This window comes from Nothoprocta perdicaria, unplaced genomic scaffold, assembly GCF_003342845.1.
Source record: "Nothoprocta perdicaria isolate Ctin4 unplaced genomic scaffold, notPer1 scaffold_183, whole genome shotgun sequence".
Lineage (NCBI taxonomy): Eukaryota > Metazoa > Chordata > Aves > Tinamiformes > Tinamidae > Nothoprocta > Nothoprocta perdicaria.
The window spans coordinates 680,968-697,928 of record NW_020455016.1 but is presented as its reverse complement, the minus strand read 5'-3'; the positions used below and the strand labels follow the sequence as shown (position 1 = coordinate 697,928).

Here is a 16,961-nt window from a genome sequence, read left to right as displayed (position 1 = left end):
CCTGTCCAGAGCAAACAGCATGGGGAAGAACAAACCAGAAGACAAGCTCCAAGCACTGAGTTAGTATTAAAGACCTTTTGGTATGAATATTTATTTGGATCTTACAGGCTAAGGGTTGGATTTGTCTTTGTCACTGACCGGATGACCGGAGAGGTGACCAGCGATGCTCTCTGTGGCAGAACACGCTGGGTTCCCAAGGGTGCGTTTTGTAGGGAGTTTTTATGGCCATTTTCTTGCAGAATTCACGAAACATTTTTGTCCTGGATTTCCCCATCTGTGTTACCTGATTTAGAAGGTCAGTTTACATAGCTCTTTTTTATATATAGCAGAAAGAGGTGAGGTTCACTGGTCTGTCTCTCACACATGTCAGTGGCTGAATTTCCCTGATTAGATACCATCCTTCATTGCCATTATAGAYGCTTATGGAATTACTTTGCTTCAGGTAAGGAAGTAGATGCAAGTTGTGTTGGCAAGAGCTGAGAAATCTTGGCTTCAGTGTCCTGATGAGTTTTAATCCGTAGTAATTAATTCCCATAGCTTTTGTTTTGCCTGTAATTCCAAGATGACAAGCTTCTTTAGGCCTCAGTACCTAGTTATTTGTGAATATTTCATTTCAGTGCATATCCCTGTGGCAGTGGCAGCTGCAGTTCTCACTGTGTGCTGTCTCTAGGATTCAGAACTTCCAAAGCAACTTGGTGGAAATTTGGGATGGAGCTGGGGTTATACATAGCCCTTGGTTTGCTGCGCAGAGAGAAATTTGCAACAGCCTCGTGTTTTCTTGCAGGAAAGCAGCAATGCAGATGGTGCTAACCTTTCCCTATCTATTTTTAAGTTACATCTTCTCTTCCTGCTTGTGAAAGTCCCTAGTTTGAGTGGTTTAAAATACGGAATTGCATAACATTTGTGCTCCCAGGAATCCCCCGAGGGACTTGCTGTGCGGGTTCGGCCCTCGCGGGGACGGGTCGAGGRGGGCTCTGCAGGGCCCGTCCCTGGAAGGCAGCCGTGCCGCTGTGGGCGCCGTGCCCCCCAGAAACACCCGTGCTGGGGGCCCTGAAGAGTGAGCCCTGCAAAGGGCACGTGCGGCTCTGCTGCTGCCAAGCGTGGATGTGGCCTTTGGAACTAGGGCCTGGCTCCAGCGGAATCGATGCTCTGCAGCAGCCACGGTGCAGCTGGATAAGAACCCTCTGGCTGGGGGAAAGAGAAGTCTTGGAGCTCGGGAAGCCTTGACAGATCTGCAGGGACATTAAAACGAGCTTTAGTTCTCTTCAGATTTTGATTGTAAATGCGTCTTTGGGTATATGCACACACACTAATTACAGGCTTCCCTGTACAGTTCCTCGGGTAACGCCTGCCTTTGTGGATATTGGGTCTTAAAGGTGTTGCTCGTAATAGGAATTACAGCTTTGATGTGACGGGGGTCCTAGTGCAATTACCTGTTTTACTGCTGAGGAGCAGATTGACATCCGACCAGTAAATTTATCCGAGATCTCATCTGAAGTTTYACGTATTCTTTACCATTGAGTTTTAATTGCTCTTATGCAGTTATGTGGTTACCACACTTGTATGTGGTTACTAAACCACACAGAAGTCCTGCATTTTCCATCTATTCTCGTAGTTATTTTCAGGCTTTTCCTCTTGCCTTACTGCGCTTTTGAAATGGGATCCTTCCTTTTCTTCCTGCTCTTCAGCTTTCCGTGGAGCGTTGCCAGCCCCGGGGAGCAGGGTGCCCCGCGCAGCCTTTCCACGCAGCCGCCGTCATCTCTCCTTCTCCGGTTTCTCCCCCCGCCTTCCTTCCCCTCGGCTGTCGTAGCTCCCAGCTTTCCTTATCTGCCCTCTCCCTGGCGCAGCTCTCGGGTGATCGCTCGCGCTCAGGGAACAGCTGTTACGTAAGGGCCGGAGCAGGCTCGGCTCCACTTACAGCCCACCTAAGGTTGGAGTAAACAACACAAAACAACAAAAAAAGCTTCAGCCGGGGCCTTATCTGTGTGATGTTTTTGCTAGGTTATACCTAGGACTTTTAGAGGGAGGCAAGATTGAGGCAGGAAGATTGGACCCGAGTGGCGCTTTGGCTTCCCCCTCGCTCCCGGGTCCAGGGGCAGGAATGCGCTGGGGKGCTGGAAAGGGATTGGGTGTTGGAGGCTCTTTGTGTGTTTGAAGAAGGGCCTCAATATCTGAGTGTGAGGGTTTTGTTGGGCTGCTTTGTTGTTTTCTACCACTTGTTTCTTCGCGCTGCCATGGCCAGAAACCTGTCGGCGCCTCCAGGAGGAGCAGGTGGGATGACGCTTCCCGCAGGGAGTGGGGCCTCGCGCCCGGCTCCGCAGCGGGGCGCGGAGCTGCTGCTCTCCCTGCCCCTCTCCGTGCGGAGCCGGCCCGTGCCCTCCTACCCTGCCGCACGAGGCGCCCGGGCTGAGCTGTGCGGAGCCCGCGGTGCCGCCGGGGGAGGCCGGTGCCGCCCGCGCTGCGGTCGGGCTGCCCCAAGGGAAGCAGCATTAGTGCTCCCCGGGAACGCTGTGTGCYTCTCTGGCTGCCGGGCACTAGTTGAGCCAGGGGAAGAAAAGGCATTTATTAAAAAGAAACCTTTCTGGTTTGCTCGTAACCACCATGTGATTTTTTTTTTTCTCTTAGTCTCACGGAGGCTGTCATGGTGCAAGGATAGGTGCAAGATAAGACTGGTGGAAGATGTACGACTTGGGAAAGGGAAAAAAAGTTTGTCTGGAGGCTTGTCTGAAGCACCTTCCTTTCTCTCYTCTGTCTTCAGTTACAAGCCTTGTCTTATCAGGAAAAACAAGCTAATTAAAAAAATTCCTTTCTCCCTAATTGACCTCTGATTTCATGGGCTAGAAAGGAAGAATAAAATATTGTAAGAAATCTGAGCTGGGTAGGCTGAGCAAAGGGAGCTTGCTGCAGGCTTATGGGGTGTCTTAAWTGGCTCTCACCTTGTGTATTCCTGACCTGCTTTTCCGCTTTCCTTTTCCTTTCACTAATCCCTCCGTTAATACTCTGGAGCTTCCGTGTGGACTCTCAGCATATCCCTTGCTGGGATGAGAGATGAATATGGCTCTGTTAGCTTGCTTTCCTTAATGTTGAATAGGAGGCCCCATCATCTGTGGGTTAGCGGCTTAGATRACTTAAAATGACCTTGGGTGTATTGCCGTGGCTCTCTTTAATGTGCCAGAGATTTAGGAGCTGTGTGCAGAAGGCAGCTTTGCCCCAAAATGAGGATGGATTCGGTACCTGACAACATTACGTGGACAGAATGGGTCTCCAAGGCATTTAGTYAGCTGTTTAAGAAACGGCAGTGATGGAAAAATCGATACTGCTCATCTGCCGTGTGTTAAAAATCTGGCTAATGAACAGGCTTCCATGCAGCTGGGAATGAGGCCGTGGCACCACAGCACGCACCTTCCTGTCGGGTATTTGGTGCGACCGCTGCTTGAGCGGCCGGTTCCGCACTCGGGCGGTGACCAGGTCGCTGCCGAGAGGGTCCGCAGCCGTGGGGCGCCGGGGGCAGCCGTGGGGCAGCTGTGGGGCAGCCTGCGCTCTCAGGGGGCACCCAGGGTTGCGGGTAACCCTGCGGCTGGGCAGTCGAGGGTGTCGCRTCCGCCTGCAGTATCGACGGGCAGGGCGCTGAAGGAAGGGAGGGAATAGAAGAACGGGAGACTGATCAAGGAGCAGGAAAACAGGCCGCTCCTAGGAGATGTAAATGGGCCAGGCTGCTTAGCTTGAGGTTTATTGATTCCCTGCTGTAACTATATATAGGTTGCAAAGTGTTCGTGGTGCAAGGCTCCTAATATAGTGCTGTTCTTTCTCTCTCTAAAAGATGTGCTTTATGTTAATGCTTATATAATGCATATCTCCAGAGGGTCAGCTCCGTGCAATTTAAAAACAAAGGAGTGATATTTATGTGCTCTGTTTAAATAGCTCGTTCAAAAGATTTGGCTCATGCGGGTCTCCATCTGATGTGATCTAGGGCACTTTTACACTTGCCTCATGAGCAGCCGCTTACCTGACGCCCTCGGAGGAAGGCACGTGCCCGTTGGACACACCAGGCTCATGGCGGGGGAATCTCCATCCGCTCCAGAGTGTTGTTTGCGGGGGAAGTAAAGGTGCTTTGGAAGGGTTTTGCCCTGGAGGTTTGTTTAGCATCTCTATGTGCCCTTCACATGGTGCCAAGAGGCTAGTCTCGGGGTTTCCAAGCTGGTGTCTCTTGAAGGGTTCGTGTTGCAGGGGTGGCAGCTGCTGTGAGYGCTCGGGCGCTGCTCCCGTCCTGCCCCTGCCCTGATGTGCACGGACGCGCTCCGGCCGCGAGGCGGAAGCCAGGCAGCCGCTTCTGGAGAGGCTTCTCTCTGTTAATGCAGCCAACTGCCAGGGCTTGTCACTTACTAACTTAGTTTTATTCCTAAGCATGCATTTATTTAGTGTCAAATTCCTCTGGAAGGTTAAATTGCCCCTTTTCTTACCAAACTGCTCCTTCTCTTACCAAATACTGTGGACAGTGTGGTGGCGGGGACACGTGCGGCGCGGGGCTTCCTGCCAGAGGGGCWCTGTGTGAGTGGCAAGGAAGCGTGCGCTCTTCCCGTCCTCTCATTGTGCTGCTTCCCGGGAAGCCACACAGGAGGCGCTTCCTGGATACAGGGGCCCCTATGGCCTTGCAGACGTTGGGGCGATCCAATCACGTCGCTCCCCATATCCCGTCTGGTCTCAGCACAACAGGAAAGCAGCCTGGCTCGCATCCTGTTGTTCCCAGTTAGCCCGACTTCAGGGGAGACCTTGTAGCTCTATCGGAATCCAAAATGAAGGTGAGCTTAAAATATATAGTACGTTTATACATATATATATTTTCTTAAGCAAGTTTCAGCGAAAGTTATTCATCTGTAGTGTTTATCACTAAGCTATAGCGTTTAACCTTCTTAAAATTTCTTCCTCTCCCCCCATTAATAGTTTTATTGATGCATTTCTGGGGTCTGCCTTCCCTGATACCGAGTAGCACCAAACAAGTGCCTGCCTCTCTAGTAAATCTTTTATTTACAAGTGAGATCTCTGTTTCATGACTTTGTTTGTATTTTTAATGTGCTTGTTTAAAAAACACGGCTGCAAGTAGGTACCCAGTGGTGACATTTCCAAATTCTTGGTCCTCCTTCTTCTGTAACAGCTTGATTTGTGTTTTTCTTTTTCCCTCCAGGTTGAGGAATGGTTGGGCTCATGGCCATTATTCCTTAGGAGCCAAATATATGAACTTTGCTGTCTCTTTATCAGTGTCTCTTCTCATATCTGCTTAYCATAAATTATGTCATTAATATAACTTGAATGTGTTTCTGTCTCCTTTGTGTAAAATCAGATAATTCATTGGGTTCTCCTCCTCCAAGCGTGGAGGAACGTTTCAATATTTTCTACAAGTTTCAGGCCACGAAATCTACAGAATTTGTATTTATGCCACTCCCTCCTCCCTCTACCTCCTCCTTAAAGCTTCCAATAGCCGGGAATGGCCTTGGAATCGGCTTTGGCCGGGGGGTAGCTGCCGAACCCCAGCTCTTTGCCCCGATGCCCCGCGCGGCCCTGCGAGCGGCTCCCCGGCTCCAGCCGCCTGCCGAGCTCGTTGCTCTCTGGGACCAAGGGCCAGCGGCGCTTCCCAGCTCACAGGAGCTTCGGAATCCACGTGCGGATGAATTTGGGTGCCTCAAACACCGCGTGAACGTGGGAGAGGCTGTTCCCTGCGCGTGGGGTCTGTTCTGCCTCCGTCTGTGGTGCGGCTGCCTCGGATAAGCTGTGTGCCGATAATCGGCACTGCTGTTGGTTTCAGCCGATCCCCCTTTTTCCCCGCTCTCCCTTCTCTCTCCTTCCTGGCCTGCTCCGATTGCCCTTTCCTGGGTGCTCAGGCTTTCTGACAGTGCCCCTGGGATGGGTCAGGAAAATAAACAGGTCCTTGGTGCGATAAGAGCTGCTCCCCAGCGTGAAACTCAGGCTCTTTCTGTTCCTTAAGTCAGCTGGAACCAGTAGCTGGGTCTTTATTGTCCTCTCTCTAATCTTGCATGAGGGAGTAAATACAGCGATTCCTTTCCGCCTGCAAGATCTACTGCAAGAGCTGCTTTCCCGAGGTTTTGGATGAGGGTTTCCACTTTATTATTTATTATGGGTCGCTTTTAGTGCCTGAAGATSCAGATGTTCAGTGTTGTCATCCAGCTCTCCAAGCAGTGTATTTTCTACAAGACCCTTTGAGGTTTAGATCTCTGTATCATGACTTAAAAATAATAAAAATATAAAATAACTTCTRGCCACTTCCTGCTGCCCCCCCACATCACACAGATTCCAGATATCATTCTCCACTTAACTTCTCCAGTAACTCCAGTTACTCTTTGTAAAATTAATTAGTGTTAAGAAACTCTGTGCCCTGTAGAATGCAAATAGCTTGTACATTAARTTTAGTACTTCTTAAAAGGKTTTTTTTTTTCTTTTTTTAACMATTAAGTGTCATGCCTGCAAACTATTACAGAAAAAGGAGAGTRTACTAAGACTAATGCAGTTCTTACAATGGTATTTCTGAGCCAAAAAAAATCTAGGAGGGAAGTTGAATAAAATGTACTTATCAGAAAAGAGCACTTTCCTATAGTTTAATTGGCACTTGGTATTTTTAGCTCCTGTGTTCTTCATTTTTCCTCACATGCAGCTGTTTCTGCATTTGCTTTCTGATTTTAAAATGATTTTAAAAAATAGTAAAAGAAAAGCCAACCACCAGTTTTAGTGGTCCATAGCAGCTCCTGAAAGGACGGTCACCTAGATCAGGAAACAGCTTCTACAATTCTGGCTTGCATGATAATAATAGTAGAAATGCTTGGATTAAGGGTAATTTATGTGTTTAATGTGTGTTTTTGTTTTTTTGCTTTTAGACTTTCGATGCAAATGATCTTTATCAGGGACAGAATTTCAGCAAGGTTCTCAGCTCTCTAGTTGCTTTAAATAAGGTGACTGCAGGTAAGTAGAATCTGCTCTGTTTTCTGCTGTTTTTCTGAACCTGCGTTAGTACATAACTTACACCTGTTGCTCTGTCCATGGTAAAATTAAGMTCAGTAGCCTTGCAGAAGGCTTCTTCTTGCAGTTAGTTCTGTGCTTGCTGTTTTAAGACTTTGTGGCTTCTCAGGATTCTTTAATCTTTTCCCTTGCAGGAGGAGGTTTTCTGTTTTGTTTTTGCAGTGAAGGAAAAGACAGAGCCTTGAATAGAATCCCAGAATGTTTGAGGTTGGAAGGGGCCTCTAGAGATCATCTAGTCTAGCCCCCTGCTCCAGCAGGGACACCCAGAGCACGGGGCACAGGGCRGCATCCAGGTGGGGTTTGGAGACCTCCAGAGAAGGAGACTCCACAGGCTYCCTGGGCAGCCTGTKCCAGGGCTCTGTTACCCCCACAGGAAAGAAGTTTTCACTTGTGTTCAGACAAAACTTCCTGTGCTTCAGTTCGTGGCCACTGCCTCTTGTCCTGTCACTGACCACCACTGAAAATAGTCTGGCCCCATCCTCTTGACACCCTCCCTTAAGGTATCTATATGCGCTGGCTCTCCAGGTTACAGAGGTTACAGCCTCCCCTCGTACAAGACATGTTCCAGTCCCCTCATCATCTCTGTTGCCCTCTGCTGGACCCTCTCGAGAAGCTCCACGTCCCTCTTATACTGGGGAGCCCAGCACTGCCCCCAGTACTCCAGGTGYGGCCTCACCAGAGCTGAGCAGAGGGGCAGGATCCCCTCCCTTGACCTGCTGGCAACACTCCTCCTGATGCAGCCAGGATCCCATTGGCCTTCTTGGCCACGAGGGCACACTGCTCACTCATGGTTAACTTGGTGTCAACCAGGACTCCCAGGTGCCTTTCTGTGGAGCTGCTTTCCAGCAGGTCAGCCCCTAATCTGTCCTGGTGCCCGGGGTTATTCCTCCCCAGGTGCAGGACCCTGCACTTGTCCTCATTGAACCTYGTGCACTGCTTGCTTTGGTAGCAGCTACAGGCTGTGGTGCTTCTGCCTCTTGTCTCATGAAAGGGAGCTGCAGAAACAGCTCACAGGGGGTAGGTGGCAGTGCTCCCTGGCAGGAAGAGGCTGTGCTAAGCAGGGGAAATTGTTTTGAGTGCAGCAAGGAGTTGTTAATCTTGGTGGCCCTTTTCATCTCCTTGCCATTCCGTGCTGGGATTTTACACTGCCAGCAGCACGTTCCAGTTCCTACTTGTCAGGTAAGAGACTGGAGAGAGCGGAAACTGCTCGGAAATGAACCAGGACTGCAAAGTGCAACGTGGGGAGAGCAGTGAAGCTGATATAAAGAAAAGTCGGTGGTGAATCAGTGTTGTTTGTTTCAACTGTGGTGTTGGAAATATCTTGTCATTTTTATATACTCTGGCACATTATGATCGGGAATTTACGGCTTTTTTTTTTTTTTTTTAATCAGAAAATCTCCCTTAGGGAGTGAGTTTTACAACCAAATTCTTGTTTTTAATGAATTGACATGGAGTAATTCCATTGCTGAAGCTGCTTACACCAGTTAAGGGTGTTGCCTTTCATCTCAGCTGTGCAAATGTAGACCACTTCAGTGCATCTTTAATGTTGCTGCYGTGCACAGGCTGTAGATGTCTCGGAGGGGAGGAGGAGCACGGGGCAGGGAAAGTGTGGCTGTGTTTGGTCCAGACATCCATAGGCAAATATCCCCATCCAAAAGCCACAATTGCAGCTGGCATTGCGAAGAATTCTGCTTTATTCCCCCCTGTGATGGGGGGAGAGGGGGGAACCAAAAATCAAACCCACATGCCAAATGTGTGGCTGCCTCATTCCTGCTAGCAAGCAGGGCTGCATGAATCTTCTTGACTAACTCCCAGACAATTTTCCTTCATTGGGTGACTGCGTAGAAGGCATTTTAGACTGAGTCTCCCTGTCCGATGTCAAAAGATCAGATCTCCATCTGGCTCTGTGAGGATTTCAGGGATGCCCAGACCTYGGGATAGATCTTTCTGCAGCTGAAAAGCCCACAAGCAGTGAGCTCACAGCGCTGGCAGAAGGCTCCACATATATACTCTTACCCCTATATACTCTTAGCAGCTTCTTTAATTTCAGACGATACAGGAGTAAGTTGCCCACGCTTGTTTGTAGGCAGTAAAGGGTAGAGGAATTGGTGTAGGAGCAGTTGAGGAGGTAGCTGGAGAAGAAGGAATGTTATAAGCCATGGAAATCTTTGGGTGGATGGAAAAAGCTGTCTGTGAAAACTATCACACTAATGTGTATCAAGCATGCACGTTCCCTTCTCAGGCAAGACTACTACTTTTTGCTTTTGTTTTTCCTTTCTTCCACAACAGAGGTGATTTTTTTCCTAATAAGAAACACATCAGCTTTTATTTGAAATTTGGGCTCTGCAAGCCTTTTAAGACTTTCAAAGCTCAAAATTAATTTGGAAATATCAGATATTATTAGTAAAAATACTTGCAGCTTGTTTGGAGTAGTGTTTGTTCCCTTTCAGTTGATGTTTCCTTCAGTTCAGCCATGCTCAGTTTTAGCTCAAACTCCGAGAGGGCTCCTGGGTGTCCATGTTAACTTTGTAAAACAGGATTTCAGGAATCAGGACAGACTGGAACAGGATTTTTACGCAGAGTGTTTTGGAAGGTGGAACGCACCATGATGAGTAAACCTGATGCTCTCCCTAGATGAACTGGGTCTGAACCCTGGCTCTGGTGCCCTGTCTGTTCTTCTGCTCAGCTGCACAYAGATGATGTCTCCTTTTAGCAACACGCTCAGCATGGAGATGTTGCGAGTTAATTCTCAAGTCCTGTTGGTTTCCAGTGGTTCTTTTGCTGTGGGCACTCTAGGTTTTTGGTAGCGTGAGCGCTGGTAATCAAGTTGTGACCTACAAATGAAGTCTGTGATCTAGGCTTGTTGTTCTCCCCRCAGTTTGTAAAGGTGCAGTAGTTTATTCTTGCTGCAATGGGCTACAATCTGCAGCATYTATATTAACAGAGTACCCTTTTAGTGCATGTTAGAAAGTGAATTCACAAAGACTGAGCTCTTCTGTAACTTCTGTGTGTAATGGCGTCTATGCAAAATATGTAACTTAATACAGGTAATTCTAATATTCRCCTGGGGAGTGTTTATTGTAAGACTTTTTGAGAGATCACAGTGGCTCAATGAAGAAGTTACCCCTTAGCAAGCTGGTGTGGAGGGGCTGAGGGGGGATGAAGCATCTGCTCCCAGCTCTGCTCTCCGGGGCTGCCTGTCCCGCTCGGCTGCTGCTCYCCTGCAGCTCAGCTGCCCTTACAGCCTCTGCGGCAGCTGGAATAGGTTCTAGGTGAAATGGTTTTCTCTCTTCAGMGTTTATTTGACAGCAGATACATTTTGTTCATCAGTCTCTTTGTGGAATGAAATCTGCGTGTGTCGTTTCCCTTTGATCAGAAATAATGAGGCTTGTGTAATTGCTGTTGCTTTAGCCTCAGAGCAGCTAAGCAGGAAAATGTAGTTGTGTCTGAACCGCGAATATAGGGCAAGTGCTGGAGGCCTAAGGAGCTGCTGGGAAGGAGGATGTGCAGAGGCACGAGGAGCAGGGAAGCAGCTGGGAGGCTTGCACAGCCGGGTGGAAACGCTGGAGCTCGGGGCACGAAGCCTTGCCCTGCCTCGGGGTCTCCTTGGAGCTCCTTGCTTGCCAAGGGATTCCCTTGCATCTGGAAAGCTGAAGGAGCAGTAATGGCTTGGTTTGCTCTTGGGCTAAACGGAGCAGTGCTTGTGCATCGCAACCTGTCACTTCCACAGTGCATTCCCGTGGGAGCATTCCCATTCCCAGGGGTCTGGCCGCGGGAGCTTGGGGCCTCATCTTGACCCCTGCATACAGGGGACCCCTTCTCCCCCCTGTGCCAGTGGCCGGTGCTGGGACCTCCTGCCCAGGCAACACGGATGGACATCCCACGGGAATGGGGGCTTTGGAAGAGAGATGTGGAAGAGAGGGGCAGCTTGGGGAGGTCTGTGTTTTCAAGCAGCCAACTTTCTTTTCTTCTTTATCCCATCCTCACTCCCTTCCCTTCCCCCCAAAAAAAGGCAAAATAGCTTAGTTGGCAAAAAAAGGATGAGCCAGARGAATGTAGGAAAAAAGAGACAGTGGAAAGAATGTTTTAATTGAGAAGGAGATGRAGGGGGGAAGGAATTAAGAAACAGATGTGGCTGGCTTGCCTTCAAGCAAGTTTTATGCATTTGAATTTCTTGGCAACTACTAGAATTGATGCTGGTTGATTACCTTTAAATAGACTGGTAGTGGGTAGGAATAGAGCAATACTCTGCTAGCCCTCCTTTTCTTAAAATGCTCAGATAATTCTTCTGTCTGCATGGGGAAGGAACTGCCAGTGTCTGAGGAGTTCAGATCATTCCACTACTACTTATCTTTTCTATCTTGGAGTGTGGAGCAATGACTGATATCTTGAATCTGCTTCAAGTGCGTGAGTTTTACAGATGTACGTAGAAATTTATCTGTGGATTTCTTGGATGGATGTTTGACTTTATTTTTCCCCTCCAGACATAGGACTGGGAAGTGACTCTGTATGTGCACGGCCCTCATCTCATCGGATAAAGTCTTTTGATTCCCTTGGATCCCAGTCTTTGCACAGTAGAACTTCAAAACTCTTTCAGGGACAGTATCGGAGTTTGGTAAGTTCTGAGGAATGATACATTCATTTCTTTTCTTTTCTTTTAACTAGATCTGTCAGTAAACAATGACTTAGCAGAGTAACTGTTCACCCTGTGTCCCTCATCTCTTCAGTTCAAGTCTGGTGAAGTTCTAGTTTTGCAGTTTTTCTATTTTTTTTTCCAAAATATGCAGTTTTATGAACTTCTAATTATTTTTCTTCTCACTTACCACTCCATCTCATATGCATGTGTGTTGTTGCTCTGCTATTTTTTCAGTTCTTACAATAAGGAGTCACTTTTTTAAAAGGCAAAACTATTATTTTCTCTGTGGACTGTACTGCCTGTGTCAGTGATGAGGAGGGAAGGATAGTCACACAAGGTGGTGCTTGTAATGTTTGCAGTGTAAGCAGTTATTCCTCTTTCTCTTGGAAAGAGTGAACCCTTCTTCAGGTGGCCCTCAGGTAACTGAGCTCTTTGAGCTGCTATTGGGCAGTGCAGGTGAAATGAAAGTTGGGAAATGGGCTGTCTTGAAAGGACAGTGCAGGTCCCTGATGTAAACTCCTTATTGCTTGCATGGGGAAGACTGTTTGGAGCGTGGTGGCACTTTAATGCAGCTTTGGGCTTCCTTAGGTGTGCCTGGATGTGCTTCCTCGGGTAGCAGAGCCAGCACAAGGTCCTGCCCCAGGCTGCTCATTGCAGCTCCCRCTCGCTGTTCACCACCCACTCACCTTTGCTGATTAATCCCAGTTGTGGGATGGCTGAAGGGATCCGAGTTCTAAGGACTTGTGGTATCTGGATGCTCTGTGCAGCCCTGGCAGAATTACAGGGCAGGGATTTGCAGGATGTGAGGGGAAGGGCTAGTGGCCAAGACTGGGAAGCTCTTAGGTTGGCTGTCTTGCTGAAGACATTCAGTTTGCAACTGCTATCAGCAAATTTGTTACTAGGTTTCTTGCGCTGGACAGCCACCCTGGCAGAGTAAACGGGCTGCAGTTGACATCACTGTGCATGTTTTTTTTTTTTTTTTGCAATATTGCAAAATATGCAATATATATATATATTGCAAAATATTGCTCTCCTGTCAAGCAGTCAGCACACAGGAAGGTGTATCACGGAGGAGAGAGAGCAGAGACACCTGTTTGAAACTGCTGCAATATTGTTTGAAGTTAATAATTACTCAGTTAATTGCTAATAATTGCTAAGCAGTTTGTCCTACAGTGTCTTGGAGCATCCTGCACATTGTGAAAGTTGCATTTTGCCCGTATTTCTTTACARCTGCCCAGCTACGATAAATTAGGAGAGGCAGTTAAGCTGACTGGTTGTATGAGCCCAGTGGCCTTGCAGGGTACATGTAGGGCAGATGTGCAACTGAAATTCTGCTACCTGGGTAACTGCCTATTACCTACTTACCAGGTAATTTTCTCAGACACTTCTTAGTTATGGAGATATTGATCTTTTTTTGTAGTAGAGATGGACATATTTGAATACAGATGGATGTAATTTTAATAATTGTGTTCTCTCAATCTCCCTGCAAGGGTCTGTTTTGACATTATTTTCAGGATTCTATGATTATGTTTTAAGCTATCTAGATTCTTAGCATTTTTTTTCCAGCATTAGTGTTTGTCATGACTCTTTTAACATGCTCGACTGGCACAAATGTTCAGAACTGATGTCCAAACACCAAGTTTGATTATGATTATTTTGAAAGACTTGTAAAGTAGCTACCAGTGTTCTGTTGTTCCAATGGATGATTTGTCTTCACATCTACGATGGGGATGAGCCTACGTATATCTGACATGCTGCAAATGTGCCCCTTTACTAACCTTGCAGCAAGTGATTTGTGAGTCTTTATTCAAAATAAATTGCATTAATAGTGGTTTCTTAGGTTTCATAAAAGACTATGGGCCTTTTCCACTGGCATTCCGTTTTGACTTGCACATGCCAGCATGGAATCTTCCAACATGACCTACTGTAGAAAGGTTAAGCTCCAGACTCTTTCATTACTCATTATTTATATGTAACATGACAGTTTTTGACTTAAGCCCAACTCTTTTTTTTTTTCCCCCATCCAGAATCTCTTAGAAAAACTCTAATATAAAGCTGTTGTTTCTTTGTAGTTGCCAAAGGCAGTTTCAGTTTATACTATATATAGAAAATAGTATTTGATTTTTGGAGAGTACGAATTATTCTAATTTTAGCTCTGCTGCTCCCTTCTGATTTGAAGGGGCCATAATAAGGTAGTACRCTTGCTTGACTGATATGAACCTATAGACGTAAATGACAGAAGTACTGGAAGTGGTAAATTGTGCCTTGAAAATGCTCAGAATAAAACATATGTGGAGCGTTCATTGAGGGGTAAAGACTGTTCCCATTTTTGTGAATGCTTTTGTTTTGGTCATGGAATTATTGTTTAAATCTCTAAAATTAAGCTTTTGTTGTTTGTATTTTTACTTACTAGGACATGACAGATAACAGCAACCATCAGTTGGTGGTGAGAGCAAAATTTAATTTTCAACAGACAAATGAAGACGAACTTTCTTTTTCAAAAGGAGATATTATCCACGTTACAAGAGTGGAAGAAGGAGGCTGGTGGGAAGGAACTCTAAATGGCAAAACGGGGTGGTTTCCAAGTAACTACGTACGAGAAATAAAATCAAACGGTGAGTTTTGAAGGAGAGCACATTTGTACAACCCTTTTCTTTGACAGAGGCAGATAGTTGTTACTTCCTTAAAAATTGCATATATACATATTTTTGTAGTTAAGAGGATTGAATTTACTGAGCTTCATTCATAAATATCATCAGTGCTTAGGAGGAACACCTAAGGAGGTGGTTGTTGCTCCTGCACCCAGGTGGCCTATGTGGAGCTCTGGGGCAGGTGGGGGTTAGTGCTGCACACGCAGTGTCCATCCCTGCCTTGCGGTTGGGCTGCATTGATGCCGTTCCTGCAAGGCCAGGTGTCATTGCTGAGGCTGGTGCGTTTTGATTTGGTGCTTCAGAGCTTGGGGAAAAAAACTTTGTTGTGCTAAGTGTGCATGTGGCCAGACATGCAGCCACATAGATAATTGGTTGTTATCGCAAGTTTGGAGGAATAAATCCCAGTCTTAAACTTGTCCTTTCTCTCCTGATTGCATCCTTCTGCTTTCTTGCTTGATTTTTTTTATCTACAGTCACTGTACACTGAATGCTCAGGTTTAACATATCTTTGGTGTCATTTTCAATTAAGTCCTCTTAGACATAGTTGGGAACTAAATACTTAATGTTCTTACATATCTCTCAGATGAGACTTTTCCTAAAAAAAAAAAAAAAGACCGAGTGAACTGCTTGCAGTCTCTAGTTTAACTTTCCCTTCTCACAATGAGAAAAGCTTTCTGGTGAGCATTTCTTTTTCCTTTGCACTAGAACTTTCCTTCTTATCCAGGATTTCAAGCATTTGTAGCTGCTCTTTTTCTTAGTATTTGCTCTACTGATTTGGCAGCATTTCMTTTATCTAGATACTAATTTTAACTTACTTATGCCTTTGTAGGCCTAAAATATGTGTGCTTCACTTGTCTGAAGATGATGGTCAACTATCTCCACCTATATCTAGGTAGAGATAGGAGATGAAATGAAAGCAATACATACTATGAACTTGTTAATATAATCTCTTAATAGCTTTTCTTCCTTATGGATTTATGGATTAGTTTTCCCCCAATTTAGGTATATTATGGAATATTTTTTTACTACTACCAATATGCACTTTATTTGTATTTCATCTAATGACCTGACATTTTTAAATAACTTAAGCTTTGTTTTATTCCAGATCACTGAAGTATTTGTGATTATTTGTTTGACCACACGAATTTACATTTGCATTTCATATTCTTAGTTTGTCACGCTCCTAATTTTTTTAGGAAGAATCATCATTCTTCCAAGCTTTTTTCCTCATAGATTACCCCTTGTGGGGTAGTTATTATCAATATCTTAAGTTTAATGAAGTTTTTTATTGAGGATAGATTTCCTGAGGTTCATTGATCTCACTTTGCTGCTGTTCCTCCTCCTTTACTTGAGATTAACTTCTTGAGTTTAATCCCCGTTTTTTTTTTTGGTTGTTTACATGAAAGTGAATATTTCTGTTCCCAGCTGATACCTCTCTGCTTGATGGTTGTTGCTGGAGGTGCTAGAGGCAGAAACTTTCCTAGTGTTCTCCTATCTCAGCAATAGGAGAGCTGCCACTTTGCTCTGTAGTTGCACTTCACTTTGTACCAGTTGCAAAAGGACAGTGATGTGTCTTCCCTCCTACCGTCAAGTCCTGAAGTTAGGAGGGTGGTTGTTCTTCATAAGAAGTTTTGTCCAGGTAGTCTTTATGGGGTGACAGTCTATGTTGGACTACTGACCTCCTTTTCTTGACTTGCTGCCAGATATAACCCTCTTGTTGAAGTTTTTGCTACTTCAGAAATGCTTTCTGTGCATTCATAGTTGTGGTTTGTGCAAGCGATGAAATGCAGAAGTGCTTTCATCCCCACTCCCCCAGTGTACAAATGAGTTAGTATAACTTAGCATAGCTGCTCTCTTACAGAGAGTAGCTGTGCTTTCCTCTACTTCAGCCTGAAATGCAGCTGGAAGTGCTGGGACTGCTTCTAGTTCGGAATTTGGGGCAGGGAACATGGTGTGTTTCCATTTTTGATGATACGTTATTTCAATAGCCTCTGGGAACTGCTGGGTTTCGTTAAATAAATCTCTTCAGGCTGCTGTAACGTGACTTTGAGAAACTGGACAACAGAAGAAAGGATAGATGCTTGTTATGCATATGTGTATTAATTCTCACCAAATTCATAATTGTTAGGTGTTTAGATGAATGGATCGTTGTTCTCAATTAAAATATTAAAATATACCCTTAATATTGGATAATGGTATGCTTGTAATCTTAATTTGTGCAGTTATCCTGTAGCAGACGGAAAGTCAATGAGAGTAAATTAAGAAAAGTGAAAGCTCTCTTAGAAGGCCAGATGACCATCGGATATTCAAATTAGTGATTTTTTTTGTTTGTTTGTTTAATAAAGCAGATTACCTAACTTTTTCTCTTGGAAATTTTCACAGGAATATGTCACACAATAGATAAGAAAGTTAGCAGCACTTCACCTGTGCCTATGAAAGTACGTTCAGGTGCTTTAACTCAATCTGCCATTTCATATCCATTGTAAAACCAAGACAGCCGAGAGTAGGCCTGAGGGAAAACAGGGCGGGTAGGCCTGAGGGTAAAGATAGGGAGTAGGCCTGAGACTAAAGCCTGCAATGGACTAGAGGTAAACAGTGGGAGTAGGCCTGAGGGCTGAAGAGCGGGAGTAGGCCTGAGGGCTGAAGAG

The 16,961-nt window shown here is 45.9% G+C and overlaps 1 protein-coding gene across 2 annotated transcripts in view; it reads left to right on the top strand.

Annotated features, from left to right (window-relative positions):
* Positions 1 to 4,752: 4,752 nt before the first annotated feature.
* The window catches only part of ARHGEF7 (Rho guanine nucleotide exchange factor 7), a 71,064-nt gene continuing 58,855 nt past the window's right edge, over positions 4,753 to 16,961 (top strand). The window contains exons 1-4 of one of the 2 annotated variants that reach the window (XM_026036659.1): positions 4,753 to 4,799; positions 6,885 to 6,969; positions 11,511 to 11,641; positions 14,076 to 14,277. In XM_026036659.1, the coding sequence (XP_025892444.1) occupies positions 4,794 to 4,799; positions 6,885 to 6,969; positions 11,511 to 11,641; positions 14,076 to 14,277 (424 nt within the window). In that variant the 5' untranslated portion in view covers positions 4,753 to 4,793. The remainder of the gene's footprint in view (positions 4,800 to 6,884; positions 6,970 to 11,510; positions 11,642 to 14,075; positions 14,278 to 16,961) is intronic. The other variant, XM_026036660.1, reaches the window with a different exon arrangement.